At 38.3% G+C, this 26,315-nt stretch overlaps 1 protein-coding gene across 13 annotated transcripts in view; it reads right to left on the bottom strand.

Annotated features, from left to right (window-relative positions):
* RBMS3 (RNA binding motif single stranded interacting protein 3) overlaps positions 1–26,315 on the bottom strand; it is a 702,788-nt gene that overhangs the window by 81,938 nt on the left and 594,535 nt on the right. For all 13 annotated transcript variants that reach the window (XM_066991135.1, XM_066991136.1, XM_066991145.1 and 10 more), the window contains 2 exons: positions 10,927–11,033; positions 771–817 (listed from right to left, as the gene is read on the bottom strand). In XM_066991135.1, the coding sequence (XP_066847236.1) occupies positions 771–817; positions 10,927–11,033 (154 nt within the window). The remainder of the gene's footprint in view (positions 1–770; positions 818–10,926; positions 11,034–26,315) is intronic.

The following is a 26,315-nucleotide window of genomic DNA, read 5'->3' as shown; positions in this document are numbered from 1 at the left end:
TGGAGAGTGCTGATGGGAGTATGCATGGAATTTGATAATCATATCAAACATCCCTCTGGTCAAGGAGTGGCTGTCAAAGAGTTCAGGGCTGAACTTCCGCCTTCTCTTCAAGTTATTGTTCATCTATCTGAAAGGATAGCTGATCTCAAGGATCTGTTTTTCTACTCCATGAAATAATTGAAAATGTAATCACGCAGATAGATAATATGATGATGTAACTTCTCTGCTAAATGTGAAAAAAGTTTCAGTTCTTTGCATTGTCAGTTGAGAAATGAAGAGTGTTGTTCAACATTCTGCCCCTAAGTCTCATCTGCTTACACACTAATTTAAGGATTTCTCCCTGTTTGGCATTTGTAGTCAGACAATGCCATGGAAGCCATCCAGGCAGCAGAGAGGACCCAGATTCAGTAACAGCTCTATTATCCAAAATATGCTAGAATTTTCAATGATCATTTTAACAAAAGCCAGTAACTTTACTGGTTTCCATTTCATGACAGAGATAGATTAAAAAGACAACCGCTAGGATTTGCCAAATAGAGATGGAAACTATTAGGAAAAACAACTTCCCATTCAAATGGATATTACAAACAAGACAGTATAAAAACAAAAGGGAAACTAAAAGAAGAACTTGACAATATAACATTACATGCTTCAGACAAAATATGACTGAGTAAATTTGCTTCTGACTAAGTTTCACCACAGAAAGAGAAAACAGAAGATGGCATTCCAAATAATTTTTAAAAAGGCATAAGAAAACATGCATTTCTTACCCATTCTGTATAGCAGCTGTTGGATCGTAAGTCAAAGCCATGCCAGCCTGCACATAGTTAGGGGAGAAAAACAGATTTTTATTATTACTGCAGAAAAAAAAATATGAAAAAAAAAAGACATTAAGCATAGTCTTAGACAGAAATCAAAAACTCTCCAGGGAAGCTCAGATGGCCCAAAACAGCACAGATACTTTGGCTCCCTCCCCTGCCTGCCAGACCCCTGAGAAAACAGATCCCCTCAATGTCACTTCCCCATAAAATTTAGGCCAAACGGTGTTTTTGTTGCCCCAGTATCAGTCAATGACTCCACCAAGCTCAATGGATTTACAGTACAACATGACAGGGCCAAATCCTGCTGTTCTGGGTCAGGCAGGTAGTTTGTAAATACCCTAAAGCCAACTTCGCAAGAACTTCTCAGGCAGGAGTCTCATCTTTCCTACCAAGGCCATCCCCTGGGTGACCCCAGGCCTCTGCCATTTCCCTGGGCTGTCACTCCTTCTTGCATTTAATTCATTACCGTGAGGCGAGAAACAAAAAGTGGGCTGTGAAGCAGAAAAGACCAACCAAAACAAGGAGGTGCCTGAGCTTTTAAAATACTTGATGGGTCTGGACAGTCAAAGAATTTCTTAATGGCCTATGCAGAGCCTTTTGATGGCCGTTCACCACTAGGCAGATGGTGACCTGTGCAAAAAGACTGAGTGATATCAAAACACCATCCAGTTAACAACTGCCACCACCACCACCATTAAGCAAATGTATCCACAGGTACAGCAGGAAAGGCAGGGACTGGGCAGGGCTGCAGTTTGAATTTCCTGCTCTAACTCAGGCTCAAACACAGCAGTCGGGGCCAGGTGGGAAGAAGAGAGAGGAGGGAGCAAATGCTCCTCAAGATGCTCCTCTCCCTTTGGGGGCAGCTGAGAATGGCTGTGGCACCCTCCTGCCCCAAGGCATGCCACAGCTCTCCGCTTGGCATGCTGACCATGTGCTGCCTTCGACGTGAGACAGAAGCGTTCACCTTGCACAGCAGGATCCGCGCTCCTGGTGGGAGCATTTAACACCCCTGGAGCCATCTACTTCTGAATAACAGCATCTGCCCTCTTCCAGATGGCTGCTCAGCCAGGTCAGGAAAGCGTCCGGGCTTGGCTGGCTCCCATGCAGGCAGGTGAGCTGCCAGGGCAAGGGCCCTGGTGAGGGGCCAGCAGCGAGCCGGCCGCGCTCCTGGAGGAGCCAGGTTAGCCCGGCAGCTGCTAACCAGTCTACAAGGAGATGGCCCCAGTTTTTAAAGGCCAAAAATCATTTCTGATCTGAAAGCGTAGGCTTCGCCATACCTGACATAGCCAATAAATAAATAAATAAATGTTTGTGTCATTAAGAAATTTATTTTTCTCATTATTTTTAAGCAGATGCTAGGGCAAATGCTTCACTTACTGAAAATGTTGTTGGTTTAGGAAAGCATGCGCTAGCTCCCAAGCAAAAGATAATTCAGGAGACTAAGGCCAAAGACACACAACTAGGGTTTAAAAATGCATTAATTTCATAAAAAGAAAAAGAATAATTGCTATTTCTGCAAGCTTGAAATGCCAAAGAATCAAATCTAGGATAAGCACAACCATTGCTAATTTTGACCTAAAACTAAAATAGCTCTGAAAATCATCAGGTATGATCAACATATATTGTTTTTTTTTTTGATGTTGTTGTTGTTTTTTCTTATGTCTTAAATATTCTCAGCATATTACTTTTTTTTTTTTTTTTTAAATTGCCTTACTAATGGAAAGGTATACAGTTCATCCCAAAAAACAGCCAATAAAACATTAACATCGTAATTTTTTTTGATGCATTTTCCAAAAAAAAAAAATACTCTCTATTTTCCTTTCTGTTTTGAACATTTGTAAAATTTACTATTGCTCTCTTTTTCTATTCCTGTGTCAGTAAAGACAACTTAAATAGTATGTACAAGCCCTACAGGGACAGAAAAATTAGTTCTAACAACTTAAAAAAAATAACTAAAGGGATTCTTTATAAATCAACGTGTTGGCATTTTAACATCTCATCTACTAAGAACTGAGAAAACACACACACACACAAAAAAAAAAAAACAAAAAAAAACCAACAACAACAATTTGTAAGCCCCTATGAAAGGAGGATCTAAACTTTCTCAGTCAGGGAGTTTCTAGACTTAACGGTCCTCAGGATAGCCTAGATCAGAGCTCACTACACCCATCCTACAGTTTCAATCAGTGTGACCTGAGAACAAAGCCTCAGCAAGGGAGAGAGGGCTGGGAGGAAACGGGAACATGAACAACTGCTTTTATTTTAATTTCTTTGACATAAATAAATATAATGCTGCAGAAAGGATAAATTGAAGCATTTCTTTCACTGGAGCCGTAACAACGTTCACTGCACACACAAGACCAGCAAACACATTTACACTACTTTCAGCTACATTTTTCATGAACATTTGAGCACGTGTTCATGACGAAGACCCTCACCTTGGCCTCCAACACCATCATGCCCCAGATCTGGGTGTATGAAAACAAACTGCACATACTCTGCTCTCTTGACATTAGCTTCATGTCTGTTACATACTATATGGGGCATGATGAATAAGGGGCATGGTGACCATTATGGGCTTGATGAGTCCAAATTATTAAAGGCTAGACTGTCGTCTCCTTACCCATGCTCCACATAGTGACATACTCCACATACTGCATAGTGACAGGTTACCAGAATCTGTCCAAATACTTTGCAGCGACCGCTATAAATATCACTATCATGTTTTCCAGTAAATGAGAGTTTTGCATTAGACAAATAGGGCACAGCATGTGGCAGTACGTGCATATGGTACACCACCTACAGTTTCCCCAGTAATATTGCTAATATCTGCCATTGCTGAATAGCTTTAAACAGCTGCTATTTCAAATAGCTGCTAAGAGAGGACTATTTACTTCTTTCTCATCAAGTTGTGTAATTCCTCCCTACAAAATTACGCTGGCTGGAAGCCCAGGAGAGGCAACAGTTAGCCTAGACCAGTGAAAGATTTATGGTCTGAAGCATCCTCATTCATGAGGAATAAAAACTGATGAGCAGTAAAAACTTGCTGGAAAATTGTCTGCACTTTCCTCCATAACACACAAACAGGAATTCCAAAAATACCAAATACAGAATATTAGGGTTGGCCTCAGACTTCCATGCAACAGAGGTCCAGCTTTTTCCCTCCAAAACACAGCGCTGAATGTTGCTGTCACTGGTCTTAATATGGTATTAACTATGTCGAGGCACTGGCCGATGCCTCTGTAGCAGTCCTCATTTGTGCTGAAGTGCATTTTCTTCCAGGTCTTTTCATCCACTGTTTTGCTTATGTTTCAGTGGAAGGACAGGGTCTTATTCCTTCTTCTGATAGTGACACTTCCTGATGAAATGCCACCCGAGAGTGTGGCATTGATGATGAAATGCTGCTTCAGGAAAATATTTGTCAGAAAAATCTATTAAGGAATGACTGAACTACAGATTTTTTATGCCGCTCAGCCAGATAATGGACACATATCTCACCTACTGAATGAAAATTCTGCATCCCAGCATTTCAGTATGCAATTCCTTGAAGCAATTAATTAAAAGGAATATCTGCTATCAGTTCTGCACATAATGATAAAGACCATTCTCAATGATTATTCATCTGCCATGTTTAGAATGTCGCAATTGGCAGAAATAAAACTAACTTGCTTAAAATACTGATTTTTAAAAATACTATTTAAACCACGTGTATTTATTTATCACTTCTTTTTATTTAAGTGTCTGAATCTAGGACAAAGGAATGAAAAAAATGTTATTTTGTTACTGCAGTTTTGTAATTATTGACACCATTGAACAAACGAGTTCAGATAAGTGAATACAAGGTATTGTTTCTGCTTTTTGCCCCCTCTTTGTTATGATTTGAACATAAATGAGCACATTTGCCTCATTAAAGAGACTCTCAGACCATCACATCTGCATTGCCTATGTAAATTAGATTTGTATATCTCTCAAATAAATGATTAAGTTGTGGAGTGATTATTAAAAAAAAACAATCACATCTTCATGTGAAGATCATCTTGTGAAATAAGATCAGCTTGTTATTTCTCTTCCAAATCTCTCTGACCTCTTCACAAGAACAACCCTTATCAGCCTACTCTCCATCTTCCAACAAACACCAGTACCTGTAAATGACCAAGCTTTGGGTTGCACGATACCTTCTGTGTTGCTGGGAGGTAGCTTTCCCAAACAACTTTACCAACACATCATCACGTGTTTTCAGTATACAGGCCTTACTGTGTGTGAAAGCTCACCATAGGATCTGCCTGCTGCAGAGATGTCCGATGTCTCTTTCTCGGAAGCCAATCTTCCACGTGTCTTCCTGACCCTGCTCTGGCTAGCCCATGGCCCACGCTGGAGCTCCAGGGCCTGCGGGGAGGGCTGGGGACTAGCTCTGAGGAGCCTCTGACAGGCAAAGCAAGGCTGCTGCCACTGTAGGACTGCTTACTGTGCAGGAGGCCACTCTCAGTGGAAACATTAGAGAGACCAACAAATTGAAAAGGGGTGAAAGCCACTGATGTGGTGGGCTTTCCAGTAGACTCCCTGGATTTTTCCTCTTTAGAGAGAGATTAGGAAAAATAATATTGTACTGTAGGACTCACGGGGTTTCTATGGCGAACTGAGGTGGGAGTCAGTCCAGAGGATAAGCTTCTCTGCTCCATCTCCTCTGACTCATCCCCTCATCCTATCATGCCAGAAGACTGCAAGCTGCCATCCCAGGGGGATGGGTGTGCTCTTGGATGCTCCAGTGGAATCAACTGAAATTTCAACACTGAAATTCTTGTACTTGTTTTGTTACTGCCACTAAAATCTACTAGGCATCAATAGCACAAGGATCTCTTGTGCCCTGACAGCAGATACCCCAACTAAAACACTCTGAAGAAGGAAGGGAGAGGAGGGGGAAGGAACCAACAAGCCAAATGAGATTTGTTTAAAATACTGATTAAATAAATAAACTCAGTCAGCAGCACAGTTAACTTGGCACAGTTCCTTCCTTTTATTAAAAGGATTATTTAAAACAGGTCTGTCAGAAATACTCCACATTATTAGAAAGATTTCTGAATTTAATCCTGAATAAAAAACACCTTTCCCTTTCAGAGAAGGAGAATTCTCAGTAGTCACTGTGACACTTTAATATACAGTCACATATGAAGGAAATGGGGCATTTCCCAGTGATGTTCCCCAGAGGGAAACATTTGTTTTTACATGCATGGGCTCCTTAAGCAACTGCAACTTCTGAGAAGAAAGTAGTTGTGGAGAGCAAAATATATTATATTGAGGTCAAACTGGTCAAGTGATGCATGAACCTCGGTAGGTCAGAGGCTGAGCTGACAGACACGATCACAAGTTCAGAAACCCAAATGAATGACGAAAACAGTTTGTACTACAGAACTGGACTAGAAGTCTAACCTACACAGCTTCTGTTCCTGGTGTTGAGTTGCTTTGTTCTCACTTCAATTTATCGGATGAATTAAATGAGGAGTGCTGCAGGTTACAAATTCCTATGCAGACCTGCCAATTGTCTCCCCCCAGAAAGAGAAACTAATTTGTCCAGGTATAAAACAGATCAGCCCCAGACTCTGAGGATTATCGAGAACAACTAAGTAGTACCTATCTCCTTGGAAGCATAAAAGAAATCTATGCCTAAGTTATCTCTCAAATTACCTATTGTATGTTTTTTCTCTCTAAATTACTGTTTGCATTAGATAAAATTGTAACAAGCAGCAGACAAAAAGAGAAACTGTTAACAAAAGCAACTTTCCAAAACTAGTAGCTCTTCTTATTTTTAAGGAGCAATTAAAAACATGTTTAATTATTTAGAAATTTCACCAGGTGATCTTGAAAGAAAGCAAAAAAAAAAAAAAAAAAAGAATGGGGGAAAAGAGGAAGAGAGGGAAGGGGAGGAAATGGGAGGTTAATCTCTTGGATAGTGAGAAACAAAAATGCAACCCAGATCACAGAAGAAAGAAAACCGTCAATATGAGAATTCTTTATGGCACTTATTAAATATTACAGACATCAAACTAAGTTCAATGAAGAGGAAGTCACATTCAATGGTGTATGTCACTATTGTGATATATACACTCATACTTTAAAGGTGATTGCAAGAAAGACAATGCAAATACGTAAACATTCTGAATTTTATAAAAGATTGCGAATGAAGTGTCAAAAGGTTTTAAAATATTGCGACTGTAAAAAGCCTAAATCACTGTGGGCTGATACACAAAACATTTCATTTATTTCCAAATTATGTGAGATTTCTCCCTTTCTACCAGATAATTACAAACAAACTCTCACTTAAATGCACGTATAAAAAGATTTTATTTCAGATAATCAAAGTTTCAAAAAATCTTCAACAAAAGATTCAGCTGTAACATTTAAGTTGCAGTTCTTAATTCAAACTGATCTCAATTTGCAACTACCCTCGATTCCCCGGACGCATTTTCAGCTAATGAACTTTTTTTGGAGAAATGTCATCTACCTCTAGACATGTCAATTGCAATTCAGAGGTAAATTAAATCAAATCTTTTACAGACAGAATTTAAATATGATTACTCTCCATCACCATTTCTTCAACATGATCTTGTCAGGGAAAGTTTCAAAACAGAGACTAAACCAGTGTGACTGAATGAAAATAGTGCGACTCAGAAAAGTCTATCCTGAAATCAAAGAATTTAAACTTTGGGCAGAAATTGTGTCAGTTATTAGGTTAGAATTTCTCTGCAAATATTTCCAACATCTGTAGGCTTCACTGTATTTTTATTGCACCTGTATGTTAGACGCATTATTTAACACCTTTTCAAAAAGCCGTCAGTAATCTAAACTCTTGGATCCTTAGTCTGAAATTGGTCAGCATGCACAAATCCTCACTCAAATGTCTCACTCAATCTGCTGGATGCTTCCTGAGACTTCAACCAAGAGTGGAAGGGAAAGGACAAAATGTGCTGTTCAAGGTGACACATTCTTCACTGATTACAACTGGTTTCTGGATAAAAACCCCATGTAACAAAGACACAACAGAAACAACTCTGAAAAGCCCTGGAGAAATTCAGTATATTCCTAAAGACTTGCCTTTATAAAGGTATAGATCCATTTGCAATTAAATTCTGAAGTAAGATTAGACAATTATGCACAGCACCAGAGCTGTAGGTTTTGTGGGGTGATATGCTGCCTACAGGTACTCAGACCATACCATTGCCTTTCTAAGAGCTGCACAAACCATACATAGGATACAAAATTTGTCATCGTCCCCCCCCAAGCAAAGGACTGTTTCAACAATGAAGTGAAAATTTCAAGCCAAATTATATTGCTGATGGGATTTCAGTGGCTGTGTTCTGCAAGAGGACAAGGCTGATAGAATTTAACAACCAGCTGAAGTATTTCTATATGGTTATGAAGCAATCTACAAAAATGTATGGTAGGAATAAGATTTTCTATTGTATTCTGCAGTATGGCCTGAAAACTTTACCAAAAAAGTAATCCTCTCTTACTAAGTTCCACAGAAGCTCTCCATAAAAGAGAGCAAAACCTCTGAGAACAGCACAGCCAGAGAGGTACCACTGCAGCAAATCTGTTCCTCCCCACTAAATCTCCTGCCATTTCCCCCCTACCACAGAGTATTCTGCACAGCTGTCTGTCTCTACTCTGCATACTAAAATTTGAGGCCAATGGTAAAACTGTTAGTGTCATTTGTCTGGAGTCTGCCCTTCTGAGCAATAATCCTCACGTGCATTCAGCGTTAATGCTGGTCAAACCTCTGAAGTTTTAAAAATGCCCTTCACGTAAGTATTTAAGAATGCAAATGCTTATCTGAACAATAGCCAAACACATCTTGGTGTAGATTTCATGGGATTTGGTCTGTGTGGAAATACTGAGGGAGTAACCTCTTGAATGCTATTTCATTTTTTTTTCCCTTTGGAGAAGAAACCAAGAAAGAGCAGAGGTGCAGGGAATATTTTCAGGTTCCAACTGTAATCAGAACTATGACACTTGTCATAGATCAATTATTTCTCACTACTTGTTCTTTTTTAGAGGAATTAAAGTTGACAGGAATAATTGTAAGAAAGTTAACTGAGCACTGCTACACAGAGAACAACTGAATGGTACATATTGCTTAGAGTAAGATCATTAAAGGACAAAGAGCTGGAAAAAACCCTAATACTTATAAAAGATTAATTCCATTGAAGTATTTCATATTGGGAATAAGAAAATCATATGACCACGTGGAGGAAATCCAACAGCTTGCATTATTGTCTTTGATGCTTTGAGTAGTAGAAGTCCAATGTTTAGAAAGGTATTAATCAGAGGTCAGTAAATCTGAGAACGACCATTTCATTAACACATCAACCACACCCTGCCTCTATGTCCCAGGGATATTGCTGTCCTTAATATGAGCCACTCCGTTAGCAAAAAATGAACTACGTATGATGTAAGAAGCTGATGCCTTGTGGCCATAGACATAATGGTGGCTTGTGGGTTTGACTTTAAATTCTTTTGTTTATGAATTTGAACTAAAGAAAATATAGAACAGTGGAAATAATAGCTGCAATGGCATTTGCTATTTAAACAGGGATTTAGAGTTCTTTAAAACACGGATTGTTGACCTTAATCGGGGGTTGTTATTCCCACCTATAGGCATAAATATATGCCTATATACAAAAGGCCTTTCTTTTTAGAGCCCTGCACACAATGGCCTGAGTCTACCACTTGAAGTAATTCCTGAATTACTCAGTAGCTCCTTAACTTGACAAACCATAATGGCTTCTAAGAAGACATCTCCATTTTTTGGACCAACAACGTAAGAGACTTCAATGAACCTTTGGAGATTTCTGCAATCTCTTGTAGCAAATGTGGCTGCCATGTTGCCACTTTCAGCCCACAAAGCTAAAAATATTGTGGAGCATTTTTGTTGAAACAGTATACAACTACCTTGCTGGAGGGAGAAATTTCCATGCTTTAAAGAGGCCCTTCTGTTTCTTTTAAGAGCTCACCAATTGTGCTAGAATGTATATGTCATACACTAATGGTCTGAAAAGTACCACCTAGCAAAATCAAGTCGTTATCAAAAAGCAGAAACCCTCTTGAAACAACTAAATCAGAAATACCAAATAGTTTTCTAGTTTATTTGCACTGTAAAATTGAAGTAAACATAGTAAATCTGGGGAGGGGAGGGGAGGGGAGGGAAATGGCTTTGATTCTAGTGGCTCACATTTGAGCAACATATTTTTTTCTTTGAATTCTCAATCATAAACCCAAACAAGAGGTGTTTAGGATGGAAATACTTGTAAGTTCTTCTGCCTTCGCAGCTATAATCATGCATAAGAAGGTACTATGACCAGATTCACCTCATTTATTCAAGTGTCTTTATCCTGTAATAACATTCAAGGAGAGTAAACAAACTCTTCAAGAGTCAAATAAATTTCTTTCTTATTTAACCCACATTTGGAGTCACTTCATGTACAAGTACATGGAAAGGAAATTCCAGTAACAGACTATTTGCAGCAGAGCAGAAAGCAACCGGTATTTATTTAATTTGTATACGTGATGGAGCTGAGGCTACTGTAAACTGTTTTGTCTTGGACAGAATTAAGATCGCAGCTCAGACAAGCTTTTGGGAAACTTTTACATGCATATATCTGCATGTGCAAGTACATCTTTCCCTTTTGTAGAAGTCCATCTTGATAATAATTTATCACCAGGAACTACACAGAAAAAAAAATACATTGTTGAGTTGCTTAGGTGTAAATAGATGCTAAGTTTATAAGAGGTACACTGCAGGTGCTGACAGCACACCAGTAAGAAAATACTGGGTTCAAATCCGGCTGCAGACAGAGGGCTCACAGTGGGACCAGGCTGTGCACAGTCCCCCACCCAGCTCTGAAATTCTCTTTTCCTGTAACTTTACATTGCGCAAACTATTATAAACCTCCCTCTTCCCCCCACGTATACACTACTGCTCATTTTTCCTGTGTGAAACTATTGCATTTTGTGCTCAACCTGATTTCTTCATAGCCCTGAAAGGCAGACCTCCAGCTCTGCAGCTGACTTCTCCCAACCCCCGGAAAAATAATTGCCGCGTGGCACTTACCTCTCCTTCTCTGGGCCACGGCCTTCCATTTTGTGTGTATTTGCTTTGATTCTGGCGCTTCTTTTGCCCTCCATCAGCAAATTTGCACAGCAAAGGCTCAGTGGGGGCTGTGAAGACAAGAAACCCAGTCTATATTAGTATCCCCCCCAAAGAAAGTGATTATACCAGCAACAGTAGTGCTTTGTAATACTGATCTTTTGAAGTAAAATCTTGCCTTCTGCAGATATTTTTTGCCTCTTTTAGCCTTGACTCCACTGGCAGCTGTTCTTACTAACTAAGCTTCAAAAAATATATACTGGCAGCCCTTAAAAGAATTTAGCAAATATTGTTGAAAAAATAATCAGCCTACGCAGAATGTTAAGTTGCTGTAGTGGAATAGTAGAGTCAGGCATTAGTTCCAGCTAAGTTAGACACGTATTCATGACTAGCATTACTGTAAGGATAAACAGTGTTTTACTAAAGCAGCTTTCTGTTCTTATTGTAAAAACTTTGCAAGGATCTGTTTAAGGAGTAAGTGTTCTCACTATTTTTGTGTTTCTCGGCACCCAATCCTTTAAAATCTGAATAAACAGAATAAAAAAAGAGACTTTTGCCAAGCACAGTCCAATTAGCTTCCTTTTGCTCTTAACTCCTCTTTTAAGCAAGTTGGCAGCTGAGAAAACTCCTTTCCTCTCCAACTGAACTCTGTGTGTAAGAATACAATAGTCAGGAAGACTGGAGCCACAGAAACGATGGATATTCCTGGAGCTGCACACCCAAAATCCTAGCTCACAATAGGGCCTGCTAGTGAAGAAATTACCATACATCGAATGGGTGCCCCAGGAAGGGAACTTTGTGTCTTGGGATCTTCCCCCACCTACCCAGTATTTCAACACTGGTTTGGATGAAAGAAATATAAAAATGATGTTTTTGGAAAAAAGTTTTTGGGAACTTTTGGGTTCCCAGACATGACCAGTAATCAATTAACCAGGGGTTTTGATGGGAAATGGCAAGAAACCTAGTTTTTCTCTTCTTTTCCTCTTTCTGGGAGGCTAGAAATGCTGAAAGAATAAAAAGACAGGGATAAGCAGGAAACCTTACAGTAGGGGGGGTAGATGTTGCTGACATTTATTTGTAATAAAAATAATTATTTGCTTGCAGGATTAAATAAGCTCGTATAATATTAAAATAAGCTCACCTCCCTCACCCTCTTAGTTACAGCCAGCTCAAAATGTGTCAGGAAGTGTAGATCAAAACTGTGATCACTTGAAAACAGCAACCAACAAGCAAGGCACATAGAGAATCTCACATCAAAAACACAATTTCTCATTGGGACAGCATCACTTTGGCTACTTTGGAAGCTTTAACAGCTTTGTTTTTTTCATTACCACTTTACCAGGCTGGTAATTTCAAAAGTCACTAGAAACTGAACTGCAGGGAACAATCCTTTATTGGCAGAAAGCTAGACTGTGTGACCCCAGAGGTCTTTGCCCACCTCTGACTTCGATTATTGTATCAGATTTTGGTAGAAGCATTGTTCAGCCAACCATTTTAAATTTAAAATAATGAAGGTTTAAAAGCATCCAGGTGGCTGTGGAGATTCTTTCTGCAGATGGAGAGATTTTATGGGGCTGATTGCCCTGCACTTCTACCAGTTTTACTCCACAGTGCAATGCAGCATAATTTCAGAGCGGTTACTTACAATTCACTTTGATGTGATTGTGAGGGAGGAGCAGGTGCTAAGACAGCATTAGAGAAAGACCTATTAAATGTCACATCTGATGCTTCAAAAGCTTTTAGTTTTAAGCACTGAACAACTATCAATCAACATATGATATCATTAGGAGAAGCATGCAAAAGCAATCTGAATGCTGCGTATTCACACGTGCCATGATCATCTGCTAATGTACACATGTGGTATTAGCCTATATACTATGATGTGGTACAGCAAGCAAGGGAATCATATGGTTTACTACATATCCTTTCTATATATTAGCCAACCACAAATGGGAAGCTGTTGCCACTTCTGGACTTCCCAATATTCAGCATTACCATATGACAACCTTTTATTGCTAACTTGGGTCTTTCTAAAGTTGACTGAGATTGGCAGACATCATTGAACAGATGTTCTAAACAACTTTACCCCACATCTAGAAAAAATGTGGAAAAAGAAATTGTACTGACTTTTTTGGGTTAGGGAAGAGGATGGAAAAGGATGAAGGAACCATGCCCTGCACAGGCAGATTTCTGCAATAGGAGGCTTTATTCCTCTACAGCAAACCAAGAGGAATTCTGAAGAAAAGATCAACACATGCCAATCAACATCAACATATGCATAAAGACAGAAAAAAATGTTCTGGCAGGAAGACAGATTTTTTTTTTTTATTCTTCTTTTTTTTTTTGAAAAAAAAAAAACACTGGCACATAGCACATTACATCCAGCAAGACAAAAAATGATCTTATTAACCCTGAAGTGATTTAAATCTTAAAGGTTTATACCTGGGAACAACTATGGCAACTAATCTCAAAATACAAAGAAATCAACATTTATTATTTCAGAAGATAAGGCTGAGTGTAAAAGAATCTCAAGAGGTTAAATATGTTGCTCCAAGTACACAAAAGAACTCAAATCTCTGGTTTACTTCAGTCCTCTTGAAATCCGTTGTAAGAAAGGCTCTCCTAACCTTTTCAAGATCAGATGCACATGAATATTTGACATTACTACAGTCATTTTTACTAAACAAATACATAACAATAGAGGAAACTGGAAAAAAAAAAGAAACGTTCTATATATCAGAAAAAATATTTCTAAGTAGAATTCTTTTTGAATGGTTTCATGAAATGTCAAAAGTGCTTTAAAATAGCAAATTTACTTCTGACAAGGAAGTAAAAAAATCACAATCAGGTAGTAATGTTGTCAATTCAAAAAGAAAATACTTCAAAAGTATAAAAACTATATCAACATTGTGTGACTAACATCAAAGGATTGCTGTAGATGTGGGGTATTTTATTATATGCCCCCAAATACTTCAGAAGGGAAGGAAGGAAAAAAGGGACATCTTTTAAACTGTTTCTGCTTTTGCTCTCTTTCATTCCAGACAGACACTCCTGAATTTATGTACTGAGTTTTTACCTTTCACTTTTTCCTTTGTATGAATACGCTAACTGGAAATAAATGCCTCTTTCCTCACATTTTGCACTGCTGACATACTAGAAAACATAATTTGTGTATCTTTAAATGTTCATATTTTCAACTGATAAGCACATCTCCTTTTTGTACGGTTCCTGACATCCTCAAAGGTTTGAGCATGTGTGATATTTTGAAGTATATCTGGAAAATCTGCTGTTGGTATTTTCCTGTCAGAAAAGTGAGAACTGATTCACTCAAGACAAATTTCAGGCTATTCAATTCTGATAAAATCTTCAAGATAGAAGGCACTGCTCTTTCTTTGACTTCTACCTGGCAGTAACAAATACAAATATCAAGAATAAATAAGCGTAACCTGAACAAGGTTCATTAAGCCATAACTGATTTTTCAAGGAAAAGATTTAAATGCTTGCTGCAGTTCCCATCCACAGCCTTATGTTAATAAGACATAAATAGCCCTGAACTTGGCTTTCAGTCCTGAGAAGGAAGTGGGATCAAACTGATAGTGCTTCTAAACAGTATCTGCCAAGATATTCAGGGCTGCTTTAGGAGAGGGCAGCAGTTGCTAGTGTTCAAATTCTGTTCCCATGGAACTCAGTGGCTAAAGTCCTATCTCTCTTCAATCAGGCCCTGAATTTACTCTGAGAGTTCAGTGAGGGTGAAAGAGAGAGACTGGTTTTATGTCAGTCGAGGCCGTCAATACTGTTGGAGCTCCCTTAGGAGCTCAGCTTCTCAAGCTCTGCTACTTTAGATGGACAGGCTGTGCAGACAGACAGCACCAAACTGCCAAAAGGCTGTTATATCACCAAAGGCAATGCTGGTATTTTAAATAGGACAAAACCTTTATATGGAAAGAAATGGGGACAACAGTGCCCCCTTCTCAAATTTGGCAGCCTCTCAGGGAATCTTCCATGTCAGGAAAGCAACTTCAATTAAATTGGAGAATTCAACAAAAAAAAAGCAAACTTCCAACTACTTCTGAATACATAATTTCCTTATTCTTTCATTCATCGGAAGGCTGATACACTCGAGCTTCTACATATGCAAAAATGTGTATATTCATGAACATGTGCTTCATAAAGGAATGGGGAAGATGAAAGCTGTCATTTGCATTCAGTGAATCCTTTTCATTATTTCAGGTGCTCGGTAACTTTTTCTATCATCAGAGTTACTTAGAAAAGATTGTCCGCCACCGCTTCCAATTCATAGTCATATGGCATCGTCTCTCCGGCAATGGCAAGAATTAGAATATATAGAGAAGTAATAACAAGAACATATTTATGTATTTTAACTTGTTTCACTATGAATATTTTTGAGGACAGAATACTTTTCAGAGTGTCAGGAAGCAGGTAACATTTCTAGTACAGAGGTTAGCGACAAGTGTGTTATGAGCAGTCACGTGGATCTTTAAACTCCTTCATTTTGCTAATGTGATGAAAAATGATGAGAAAGTCATTGCTATTATCAATGAATGGTCAGTGCACAGCCAATGATTTTTTTCAAAGTATGTTTTAGAGAGAAAATAGGATTAATTTATTTTTCAGCCTCGGCAAATCCTCCTCCACAATAAAAAATGAACAGAGCAATAATTGAGTTCACAATTACACTAAGCATTCAAATTGATCCAGTTTTGATAACTATTTTCCTTCATTCCCTTTCAAATTTTGAGTATTTTGATAACACTTTCATGTACAAATCACATTGAGTATCAGACTGAAACATCCATGTAAGAATCAAACCCTTTGTCTGCCACAGATCAAACACCTTTAGTCTTTAAGAAAAACATCTTACAGTAACATCAAAGCCACTTTGTAAGTAGACCTGTTTACTCGTACAGTATGTGAGAGGGAGACGTGAGAGACATAAAACCTTTAGAAAGAAGGCTGGACAGAGCAAATTGAGGTGCTGATATGGACGTTCCCAGCAGGACTACAGTCTCTTCAAAGCCCACAAAGTTTATTTACAAAATGAATTCTGCAGTTTTAAGTTTTAAAATTGTGTTTCAGGACACAATCAATAAAGCAACTCTTTGCTCTAGTGAGTCTACTGGTTGCTGTGAAAGTTCTGTCACACAGTACTTATTCATCCTAAAGTAATAAACAAACAAAACCCTAAATCCAAGGAAAATTGTAGAACACAACCGTAGCTATTCTGCTCTTGGAAAATGAAGATGAAAAATTACCAAAGGTGGTACGTGACATGAAAGGACAAAAGGACATGTAAGGACAAATCATTGAGTAAGAAAACTTTTCAGTAGTGAAGCAAATAAATGTATCATCCTATCCCACACAGAGTGCTTGATTTGTTCAAGAACAGAATTGATCATTTTATGGAGTATCAGATTTTGTCCCCAGAAGTCTATTAAGTTGGATATGAGGTCACACGACAGATCCTAACATATATACATAAAAGTGCACTATTACATGTTCAAATCATTCCTTGCTACTCAGTGTTTTTGTATGAGCCAGTGCTTTTACATATGCAAGCATCCATAAATAGTGCAGAATGCGAGCTGATGCCTTTTGATTTATAGAAATACACACAAACAATATACAGCATATTTATCTCCTCTTCTAGTAGGCTTACAGTTAAATTTAACTAGATGATATTCATTGCGCTTACACAGTTGATTATGAAAGCAAAACAAGGAGTTAACATTGTGTTGGGTTTCCACCACATACCACTTTCACGATATAATCTTGGAAATTGGGGAAACATCTTTACATAACAGAAAAGTACCCCAAAGCAACAATTAAAAAGCGAACATCTGCTTGGCTAGAAATAAAAATAATTAAAAAAAAAAAGGTGATTTACTTTTGATAAATTCTATTATAGCTGATGTAATTATCTCTAGTTCACCTCTTTGTCTTAAGAAATGGGAAGCAATCCTTTCATCTTTTTGTACAATAATTATTTCTAAAAAGCAAGAATATATTAGAAAAAGAAAATAAATCCCAGGGGAGAAGTAGCATGTCAAGCACAGAGTTAGCATTTCTGCACTGTGAAATTACATAGAACAGGTAGAACAGCTAACTGCATATTTTGGAGAAATAGCATGCTGACTGTGAAGCGTAGTCCAGGTCTTGTTGCAATCAATGGAAACACTCCATGTACCACATAGAAAAACTATACTTAATCACATAATTGCAGAAGCCCCCACAAAGACTTGTTAGAGCTGATCAAAAATGACAGTCTGCTCTCTATGAGAAATTGCACCATTTATTTTACAGTTTGTTTCTGTTTAAAAATCTATTTTCATTGTTAAATTTTCAACAGAACAGCAGATTGAGAGCATCTGGTTCAGGCCTATTAAAATGTTCCTTTCTAATGTTGCCGATAAGGGGAATCCGTTTTAACAGAGACCATTAACTAGATACATTATTTTATGGAGACAACATACAGAAACAGATGCTTCAGTATACTATTGAAACTTAAATAAAAATATAAAATCAATCGAAATAGCTAAGCTGAAATGAAATATTAAAGCAACAGTGAAATGTAGTAACCTAACAGCAGATTTTTATTTTAACAAACTCCATTTCTCAACCAACTGTAGTGCTGGCCTCTGTAGAAGGGCATGAACAGATGAGGAACAAATCCAGTACAGAATTAAGAAGCTCATTAATTAACTTTATTATCTAGTAACTATTTAATTAGTACAGTCTTCTTTAATGTTGCATTTTGCCTTTATTTTAAACAGAAGGCCTGAATCAGAGCTCAAAGTATTTAGGGAGAGCCTCCCAGCAACTTCAATGGAATTTGGAGTGCAGATGCAATGAGCTGAATGTAAAAAAATCTTTACTGTTAAGTACTTGTATTGAAAGTACTTGTATAGATTTTGGCATCAGCCTAAGTACCATTTGACCGAAGAGATTTCTGAGTGTGGCAGCTCTTTTTTTAGTCACTTTGTTACTGTGTTTGATGTAATTCTCAAATTAACAGTACATCCAGTGCATTTATACCCATTGTCCTCACAGCCACTGGGTTAAGTTGCCATTTTTAGGGCTAGAAGCTCAGCTCAAGCTAATATGAGTATGAATCCAAAGCCACTCTACTGAAGCCAAAAGTAAATTTGAGGTAACTGTGAACAAGAGCAGATTCAGGGGACTATGATTTTTGCCAGAGAAAGCGTCTTTCTCAAACTTGATGCCACAGAAAACTTCTTCCTTATTGGGTGTCCCCTAGCATGAAGCTGAAAAATACCAGTAGTAGTTCATCCTTTGCACCCAGTGCTATGACAGCTCTTTGCAACTTTGCACTACTAGATGAAAGGGAAGCAGGAACTTCGAGGAGTGATTTGTTTTGCAGTTTTAAAATTTCTCAAAGAGCCTTTACAACAAGAAAGGATGTCATTTTATCAAAGCAACCAAAACAAATAAGTATGTGCATCAGTTTGCAGAAAATATTTAATGCACCTGTTCTTAGACCTCTATATTCCATGACTTTAGGACAGAACCCACAACCAACTGAAATTCTGGACGCTTTGTTTTAATGTGCCAATTCTTATTACAAACCCTAGAATATGGATTAATACCTCCTGCAAAAACACTATGATAGACTCCCTCGGATTCATGACTGACTGGAAGAGCCATGCACCGAAAATTGAAATAGTATTGTAGTTTGGAAAGGAGTATTGGCTACAAGCTGTTCAAAGCACTTCATGCATTATCTTTCAAATAGATCATAAACAAATATTGAAATGATTAGGTGTAAAATGATTCTTGGTTAAATCAGAAAAGCCCCACTCTGTTCAATGGCATTGTTAAAAAGTGGATGCTTAAGAAACCAACTCACCTTCCCATGTTGGATGAATTTTTGTGTGGAACTTACATGCCACAGCTCCTCTGTATTTCTCTGATGCTAGGCTAACTAAGGAAGATGCTGCAGAAAGACAATCCTACATAGTCCTTTTGTAAACTATGCAAGTGATTAGTAGAATAAGGATATGATTATGACTAAGTGCAACAGTCCCGCATCAGGTTTTTCTCCATTGACAATAGCTAGCAGGTGTGACAGTTTTCAAAAAACAATACTTTTCAAAAACGTTTTTGTATATATTTTGCAAATGCTGATTACTATCTGGGATTGTGACTTTTATGACATTTTTTCCCCAATTCTTTAGTCTGCTTTTACCACTTTCATGCCACTGCCTTCTTGCACCATTACTGCTGCAGAGGCTTATTAGACTACACACATTTGGGCAGGAGTTGATTCCTCCAAGTAAAATGAAAAAAATGCCACACTCAAAAAATATTATTGAAAGCATTTCAAAACATTTTACTGTTTTTCATTGTGAATTCCTAAACCATGACTGGCTACACAGGCAGTTCTGCCATGTATGATGAAGAACTAAGAGAGATGAGGTGAACAATATCCAACTATCCCAAGACTCACTGAAGCTGATGTAAATGTACTTTCAGTGCTTTCAATGGGCATTAAAGGTATTGGGCACACGTTCCTAGCCTATGACCTGAACTGGAAGTATATACTACAGCAGTTATGTTGGAGGTCCTCTTACTTGTTTTCTCTCCCCCTCTACCCTCCAGGGTTTTTCTTTCAATACCACCACTTGAAAATTAAGGTACTAGTGTTTTATTGTGTCTTTAAACTTAGAGCTGCTATCCCTTCACATTAGTAACAGGTAAAGAAAGTCAAGCCAACTGCTAGCCTGTCATCGGAATCCAGTTTCAGCAAAAAAAAACCAAAACTACGCAGAGAAGTTCTGCTGCCTTTCAGTGTTGACTCTTACCCCAAATAAACATTAAAGCTACAAGTTCATATACTGCAGTAGTGAATCACAGGAAAAGTTTGAGTTGGCTCATCTTTTTAAGCACGGAGCACCGTGACTTTAGCACGCTGACTTCACACTGAGTATCACTTGAATGCTCCTGTACCAGCACGCACCAGCTTTACCTGTGGTCCCAGAACTGTAATGTGAAGGCAGAAGCTGACTGAAAAAACACCCTCTAAATGTGAACCCCAAATCTTCTTTAAATCCCATCTGAGATTGCCCTATGAGCTTTTAGGAAGATTATATTTCAAATACCTATTTGCCCTCTCCCATAATCTCAGAAGTTATTTTGCTTGGATGAAAATGGAGACCTTGTATTTCTTACTGTTCAATTATTAAGGAACAGCAACGAAGTCAGCTTCATTTGAAAGGCTCAGCAATTTTTAAATGATCTCATGTACCGTAATTTATAATGGAAAATCAGGTACAAATAGTGTGAGATGCTTTCTGGTTCCCCTCTAATGGAAATAAAATGAATCTCTGGTAATGGGTGACCCTACTTGCTTCTGTGGTCACCCATTTTACTTTTCAGTGTTCTCTTTAGTACTCTCAGGAGAAAAGAGCAAATGCAAAGCTTTTATCCGATGCTGCTTCTCAAAACAATAGCTCTGCGCTTCTGCTATAAAATCTATTTTTACTATTCTCATAAACTAACGTTATTGATCACAGAGACTTTGCTATTATCCCACTAAGAAAAACTTACTTGTGCTGACAGTCCAGAGACAAAATGGTTGGGATTTATGCAGTACAAAGAATGAATTCCGGCTCTGCTAATACAAGGTTACTTCATGTACCTGTTTAACTATTTATTATTTCACATTGAATTTATTTATAATTTTAAGTTATTAAATTATGTATTACTTTTTATTTAGTATTTATTTCTATAAACCAGAAAATTACCAGCACATTATCCCTTGTCTGTGTGACACTGCTGACTAACTCTAGCTAACACCATGAAGAAAAGAAAATTCATTTCAAGCATATGTTTTCAATATAAATAAGGAAACCTGGCCAAATGTCTTATGTCAATACAATGATTTCTTTCCACCAGCATAATGATAATTGCTGTACACAGACATTTATTTTTGACTAATTAAGGTTGAGTCTTGGCATTCTCTGCTCACACTCTAACATATGTATACCATTAATGTCCAGAACAGCATATGCAACCCAGTGTTAAACTGCACAAGGAAAAAAATGCCTCAGTTATGACCATTAGCTTATTTAATTCAGGCATGCATGTTTTAATACTACATTTTGTTTACAAACTGTGGGGAAAGAAACATCTGCTGTGTCTTTGTGAATGGTCCTTGCAATAAAGAAGCAGACACATACATACCGCAAATGTTTTCATTATTTGCAGCTCTACTCATAGCCCACTAAAAAGTAGCAATAGAAAATTTTTATGATAGGAAAAAAGGCTTGGTTTGGGTAAACACGCCCTGTGCACGGTCAAAGTAGTAACACCTTGCCAGTATCAGAGCTGAAACAGCGTATTCTGAGAAGCTCTGATTAGTGTTGACGCATGATGTATTCCTATGTAAATGAAAGCTTAATCCCGATTTTTAATCTGTTCAACAGTTTAAAAATACTCGGAAATGTTAAGATTTTTTTTTTCAGACTGCCTAATGAAAATCTTTTTATTTAAATCAGTTCTAATTAACACAACACATTCCAACAATGACTACTGGGTGCAGAAGCAAAAACTCCAACCACTTCTAATCTAAAACACAGCCAAGCAATATAATTTTGCCACTACTGTGAGAAAGAAGGAAAAGCTGAAGGGAAAATTCATTTTATTGTTATTGCCCTTCCTTTATTTTATTCTTCTGCATTCACTGAAAAACATAATGTGTATGCCTTAAAATGAGCTAGTTTGCTAGAAGTTAACACACAGCATTGCCAGCTTCCTCGCTTAAATGCAGGATCACCTTTAAAAAGTGGATGTGACCCTGACTGTGTCAGAAGCATAGCAAGGTATAGGCTGTACAGCCAAAAGCATTTATAAGATGGGTGACTGACTGATTCTTAGAGGCAGGAGTTCATTTTACTGTGGTGGAGAATATCCAAATCACACTAAGCACCTTGGACAGTATAATTACTGTGTGCCACAAAACCTCCCTGTGTGCTCTACCATCTTCTCCTGTAAATAGGCCCTGGGGAAGGGAGGGAATGCATTGGAAACAACATATAAGTAAGGACACCGATGCTCCTTCCGTTTCTCCCAGGCAGAAGGGGCAAGCAGCAGCTTAGAACACAGTCAGCAGAGCCGTGGGCCGTGCTGCTCCTCCAGCCAGCTTGCAAGCCCCAAGCCCACGAGCCAGGCTTTGCTGCTGCTGACCTGAACCTTATCACTTGTCAGGTGCCTGTGGGTGGGAAGCCAACACGGCGCTCTTGTGTATGTGCTGGGAGAAGAAGGAAGGGCCTTGGAAAAAATGGCTCGGCAACTCCATTTCCTCAAACGGCAAAGCAGCAACGTGAGGTATTCCTGAGACATACCATCACCTGGAGCTCCTGCCAGGACTCGGGGGCTCTGTCCAGCCTAAAGTAAGTGTCTGCCTTCAAGGCACAATTGTACCTGTGAATTCCAGGGCAGAAAGCTGCACAGTGGTTTCACTGGGAATTTTCCAGTAAGTCACCTATTTATAAAGATACTTTATCCAAAAGGAAAGACAAAAAAGTGAAATTATATTATTTTCCCAAGGCAACAGAATATCTTACTCATACTTCTTAGCTCTTTTCAAAATGTGTTGATGATACCAACGCTAAATCTAATGTGCTACAGCATAAGGCAAATTCTAACCCTTACAGCTTAAAAAACCTTTATTGCCATCTGAGACAACATTCTAGAATATTAAATAGATAACTCTAAACCCTTCTGAAATTGTCAAGTGTAGAGCTCTCAGCTAAGGGCAGACAAGGAAGCAAGCTTACATATCAGAGGCTGAGTGATGGCCTAATCTCCTTTAACTCTGTGCAGTTCATGTCTCATGTGAAGGTCACGCTACGGCTTGCTGTGCCATGGGTCCAAAAATTTGAAAAAGAGTGTGAGTTCAATACTAAGACAGGAAAAATAAAAATCAATCCTCTACTCTTTCAGTTAAAAGTTTAGGAATAATAAGAACGGAAGTGAACCGAGCACAACAATGAAGAATAGGTGGGGAAAAAAAAAAAAAGGTACAAAAATAGGCAAAGAAAAACACATTAAGGAAATGAAGGGAAAAACAGGTAAAGATGGGAAAGGAATACTTCAGAATCGCCCTTGAAAATGTTCTAACTTCACACAAAAGTGAATGCAATTGATATAATTTCTGGATGACAACAGGGCTGTGATGACAATGCGGGCCTTCATAGGTATAAAGACTGCAGACAGAAAACATTAAAACTGAAGAAATAAATGGATAGGCTAAATGTTACTGCCTATAGCAAAGAGGAAAACAAAAGTCTATAAAAGCTGTTCATTTTTGTCTGAAAACACAGACTGAAAACTTGTTCTTTTGCACTATGAAGAATTCACTAAGACTTTGGATAGTCTTGGAGTAACTGTACGGCATCAAAACATAAATGAAAGTGAGGAAACAGGAGAATCTCCTTCACAAAAAAATACAAAGGCCTGTTATCAAAGATGGTTTGAAAGTTTATCTCAAAACTCTGTAGATGATTCAAACAACACTTCTGTGCCATGAGAGAAAATTAGAGATTACTACATGACAGATGAAAAATCACAGTCTTCGCTTACTGATAAATTTTGTTATGAGAAAGAAAACCTCAGGAGCCTCTGACACTAAAATCCAAACATTCTTTAAGGCTTTGTTCCCCATTTGGGTGGGACCCTTCCTTGGTTTACAGGCACATGGACACAGCCATGCTGGCACTACGTGAGCACTCTGTGCAACTCTGTTCAAAGCATGATTACAGCCAAACAGCACTATCAGAGTCTGGCCTGACAAAAGCCATCTCCAGCTGACGTGAAGCAGCAATTTTCTTCTGAGCAAATGATTTCATGAATCAGCCAGCAGGGAGTGACAACATTCTCCTGCCAGTGACTAAATGTATGACCTCTGGGTTGCAATTTCCATCAGTTTAATAAGAGCCCATTGCAAACGTGATCATATTTTTCACTCTGATGTTAATAGGAATGCTAATCTTTCCTTTACTTTTCCTTTCCTTTTCCTTTCCTTCCCTTCCCTTTTTTGCCAGCTTTATTGCTTACAATGTATTTCCCTGGAGACAGAGAGCAAAGTCCTGCCCATGTTGCTAATAGAACTTGAAAACAACACAGAAGAGTAAGAATTAAAGAGCAACAACTTTTCTGTTCTGAAGAATGTGGCAGGCCTAGCAGAGACCTCGTGGCTTTGTTCTGCCATGAGAAGGCCAGCTCGGTACAGTCCCTGCTGAACCTGGCAGCCTGGTGTGAGAGAAACAGACCCAAGTGAGAGGGAGAGAAGCTTTCTTTCTAGAATGTTTTCTGGTACAGATCCAGAGCTGATAAAAAAATCCCGCAGTCCTGAGGATGGTCAGAAAAGGAACAATGAAGTTTAAATCAGGGATAAGGTAAAGACTGAATAACAAAAGCATGAACACTCCTAAAGTTTAAAATATTCTCCAAAAACTTCAGCTGGAGACTGTGCACAAAAAAAAAATATATATATATGGATAACAAACCACAGTGCATTGCTGTTAGTATTAATGCCACCATATTAAACACAACAGTAAAATACTGTACTGCCTTATGAGGTTTCATTACACTCTAAAACATGGTAGAAAGTCATTTATTTATAGCTTTAATAGCAGTGCCGAGGAGAGGAATAATGGAACCCTAGATTTTATTCAGCATCAGGATTCCAGCTGATTGTTGCTCCTAAAAGGAGCAGCAACAAATGTTAAAAATGCTGCTTTTGAGCCACGTTTGTTATTCCTGTGTTATTCCTAAATACCAGCACGTGACATCTGATGCAATCATACTGAGACAGGGCTCAGCACAGTCTGTTTGCACCAGACTGCATTTGCCCCCTTGATTAGCAAAGATGAAAGTGCAGTCGGGCAAAAGTGCTTTCTTTCAGGGTGCTTTTGTGCCAAGCCAGAATAATAGCACGTTTGCTCCAAGAAGGCTTGCTTTACAGTATTAGAATAAAAAAAAATATTTTTGAAATGGTCAACTTGGACCAAACAAGCTTGCTTTTATTATCAGTTTTTACTGCATTTACGCAACATAAAAAATGAACACAAGAGTTATTCCAGGTTTAATCCAACATCTCGTATTCCTTCTTTATAATTCCTTTCTAGGACTGCCTATCATACTAACTGAACTATTCGTATTTACACTATGCAACTATACTAGCTTTGCAGGATTAGTGTACAAGCATGTTTACGTAGTTCTCAAGCTGTGTCATGCCATGCTCCTTCAAGGTAACTTCAGCTGCCACTTGCTGTATACTTAATAATAATACATTTAATAATAATAATAAATTATAATATACTTTAATAATATACTTTTTTTTTTAATGGTGCTTATCACAGCCTTTGTTTGCAAACACCTCACAAGCAGTAATTAATTCATTCTCCCAGTAGGCAGTGAAGTATTCTCTTTATTTCACAAAGAGATGAGCTGCAGCACAGGGATATTGCAAATTGTCCAGTGTCACACAGGCTCTGAGTACAAATCACCTGAGTTCTTGTGTAGTATTTATTCCCAAGACTAACCCTCCTGAAAGAGGTCTGTCTAGGTCCTTTATTTTCTCAGTCTCCTTTCCAGCCCAATCTGAGGGAATATCTTTCACCAATCCACATGCCATAACCAACTCACTAAAACGCTTCATTGGAAGACAGCTCCATCTACAGCGTCCATGAAAATCGAGCTTGTAACGATAGTATGGATTGGATGTCACTACAGGTATACATACATAGATTTCTCTGTGTTTTTGTCTGTGCACACAACACATACATATACATATCTATATAAGTTCATGGTACCAGGCATGTGTGGCAAGTTATCAAACACACAGTATCAGAACAATCAAAGTGAAGTAATCTAAACCTGCAAACAGACCTGTGCTATTTACTGTAATACTTAGCTATTCCTAGCTGACACTGCTATATCGCTAAAGGGCAATGTCACTTCATAGGTTGTACTCACATCCCTATTGTCTTCATACCAAGCCAAAGATGATGCTATTGCAAAGACAGGTATAAGTACTTTATAAAATTTAATTTAGCTAAGTATAGATGTCCTTATTTACTTTCAATAAGTTTTACTGCCTGATTTCAAGAACAGCTAAGCACAGCTGATTATCCAAAGTTTACCTACCTTTGCAAACCTCTGGGATTTTTCTATCACATCCCTACACTGAACAGTCTTAGGCACAAGTGAAGAGACGGTTCAAGACACCGAGGCCTTTGAGAATAGCATATACAAATCAGAATGCATATGTGGGAGAAACTTGAAGGGAAAATATGACCATTTTCTTCCCT

Source organism: Anser cygnoides, chromosome 2 (genome assembly GCF_040182565.1).
Source record: "Anser cygnoides isolate HZ-2024a breed goose chromosome 2, Taihu_goose_T2T_genome, whole genome shotgun sequence".
In the NCBI taxonomy this organism is placed as follows: domain Eukaryota; kingdom Metazoa; phylum Chordata; class Aves; order Anseriformes; family Anatidae; genus Anser; species Anser cygnoides.
Note: the sequence above shows the minus strand (reverse complement) of the source record. Positions and strands in the feature narration are given on the sequence as shown.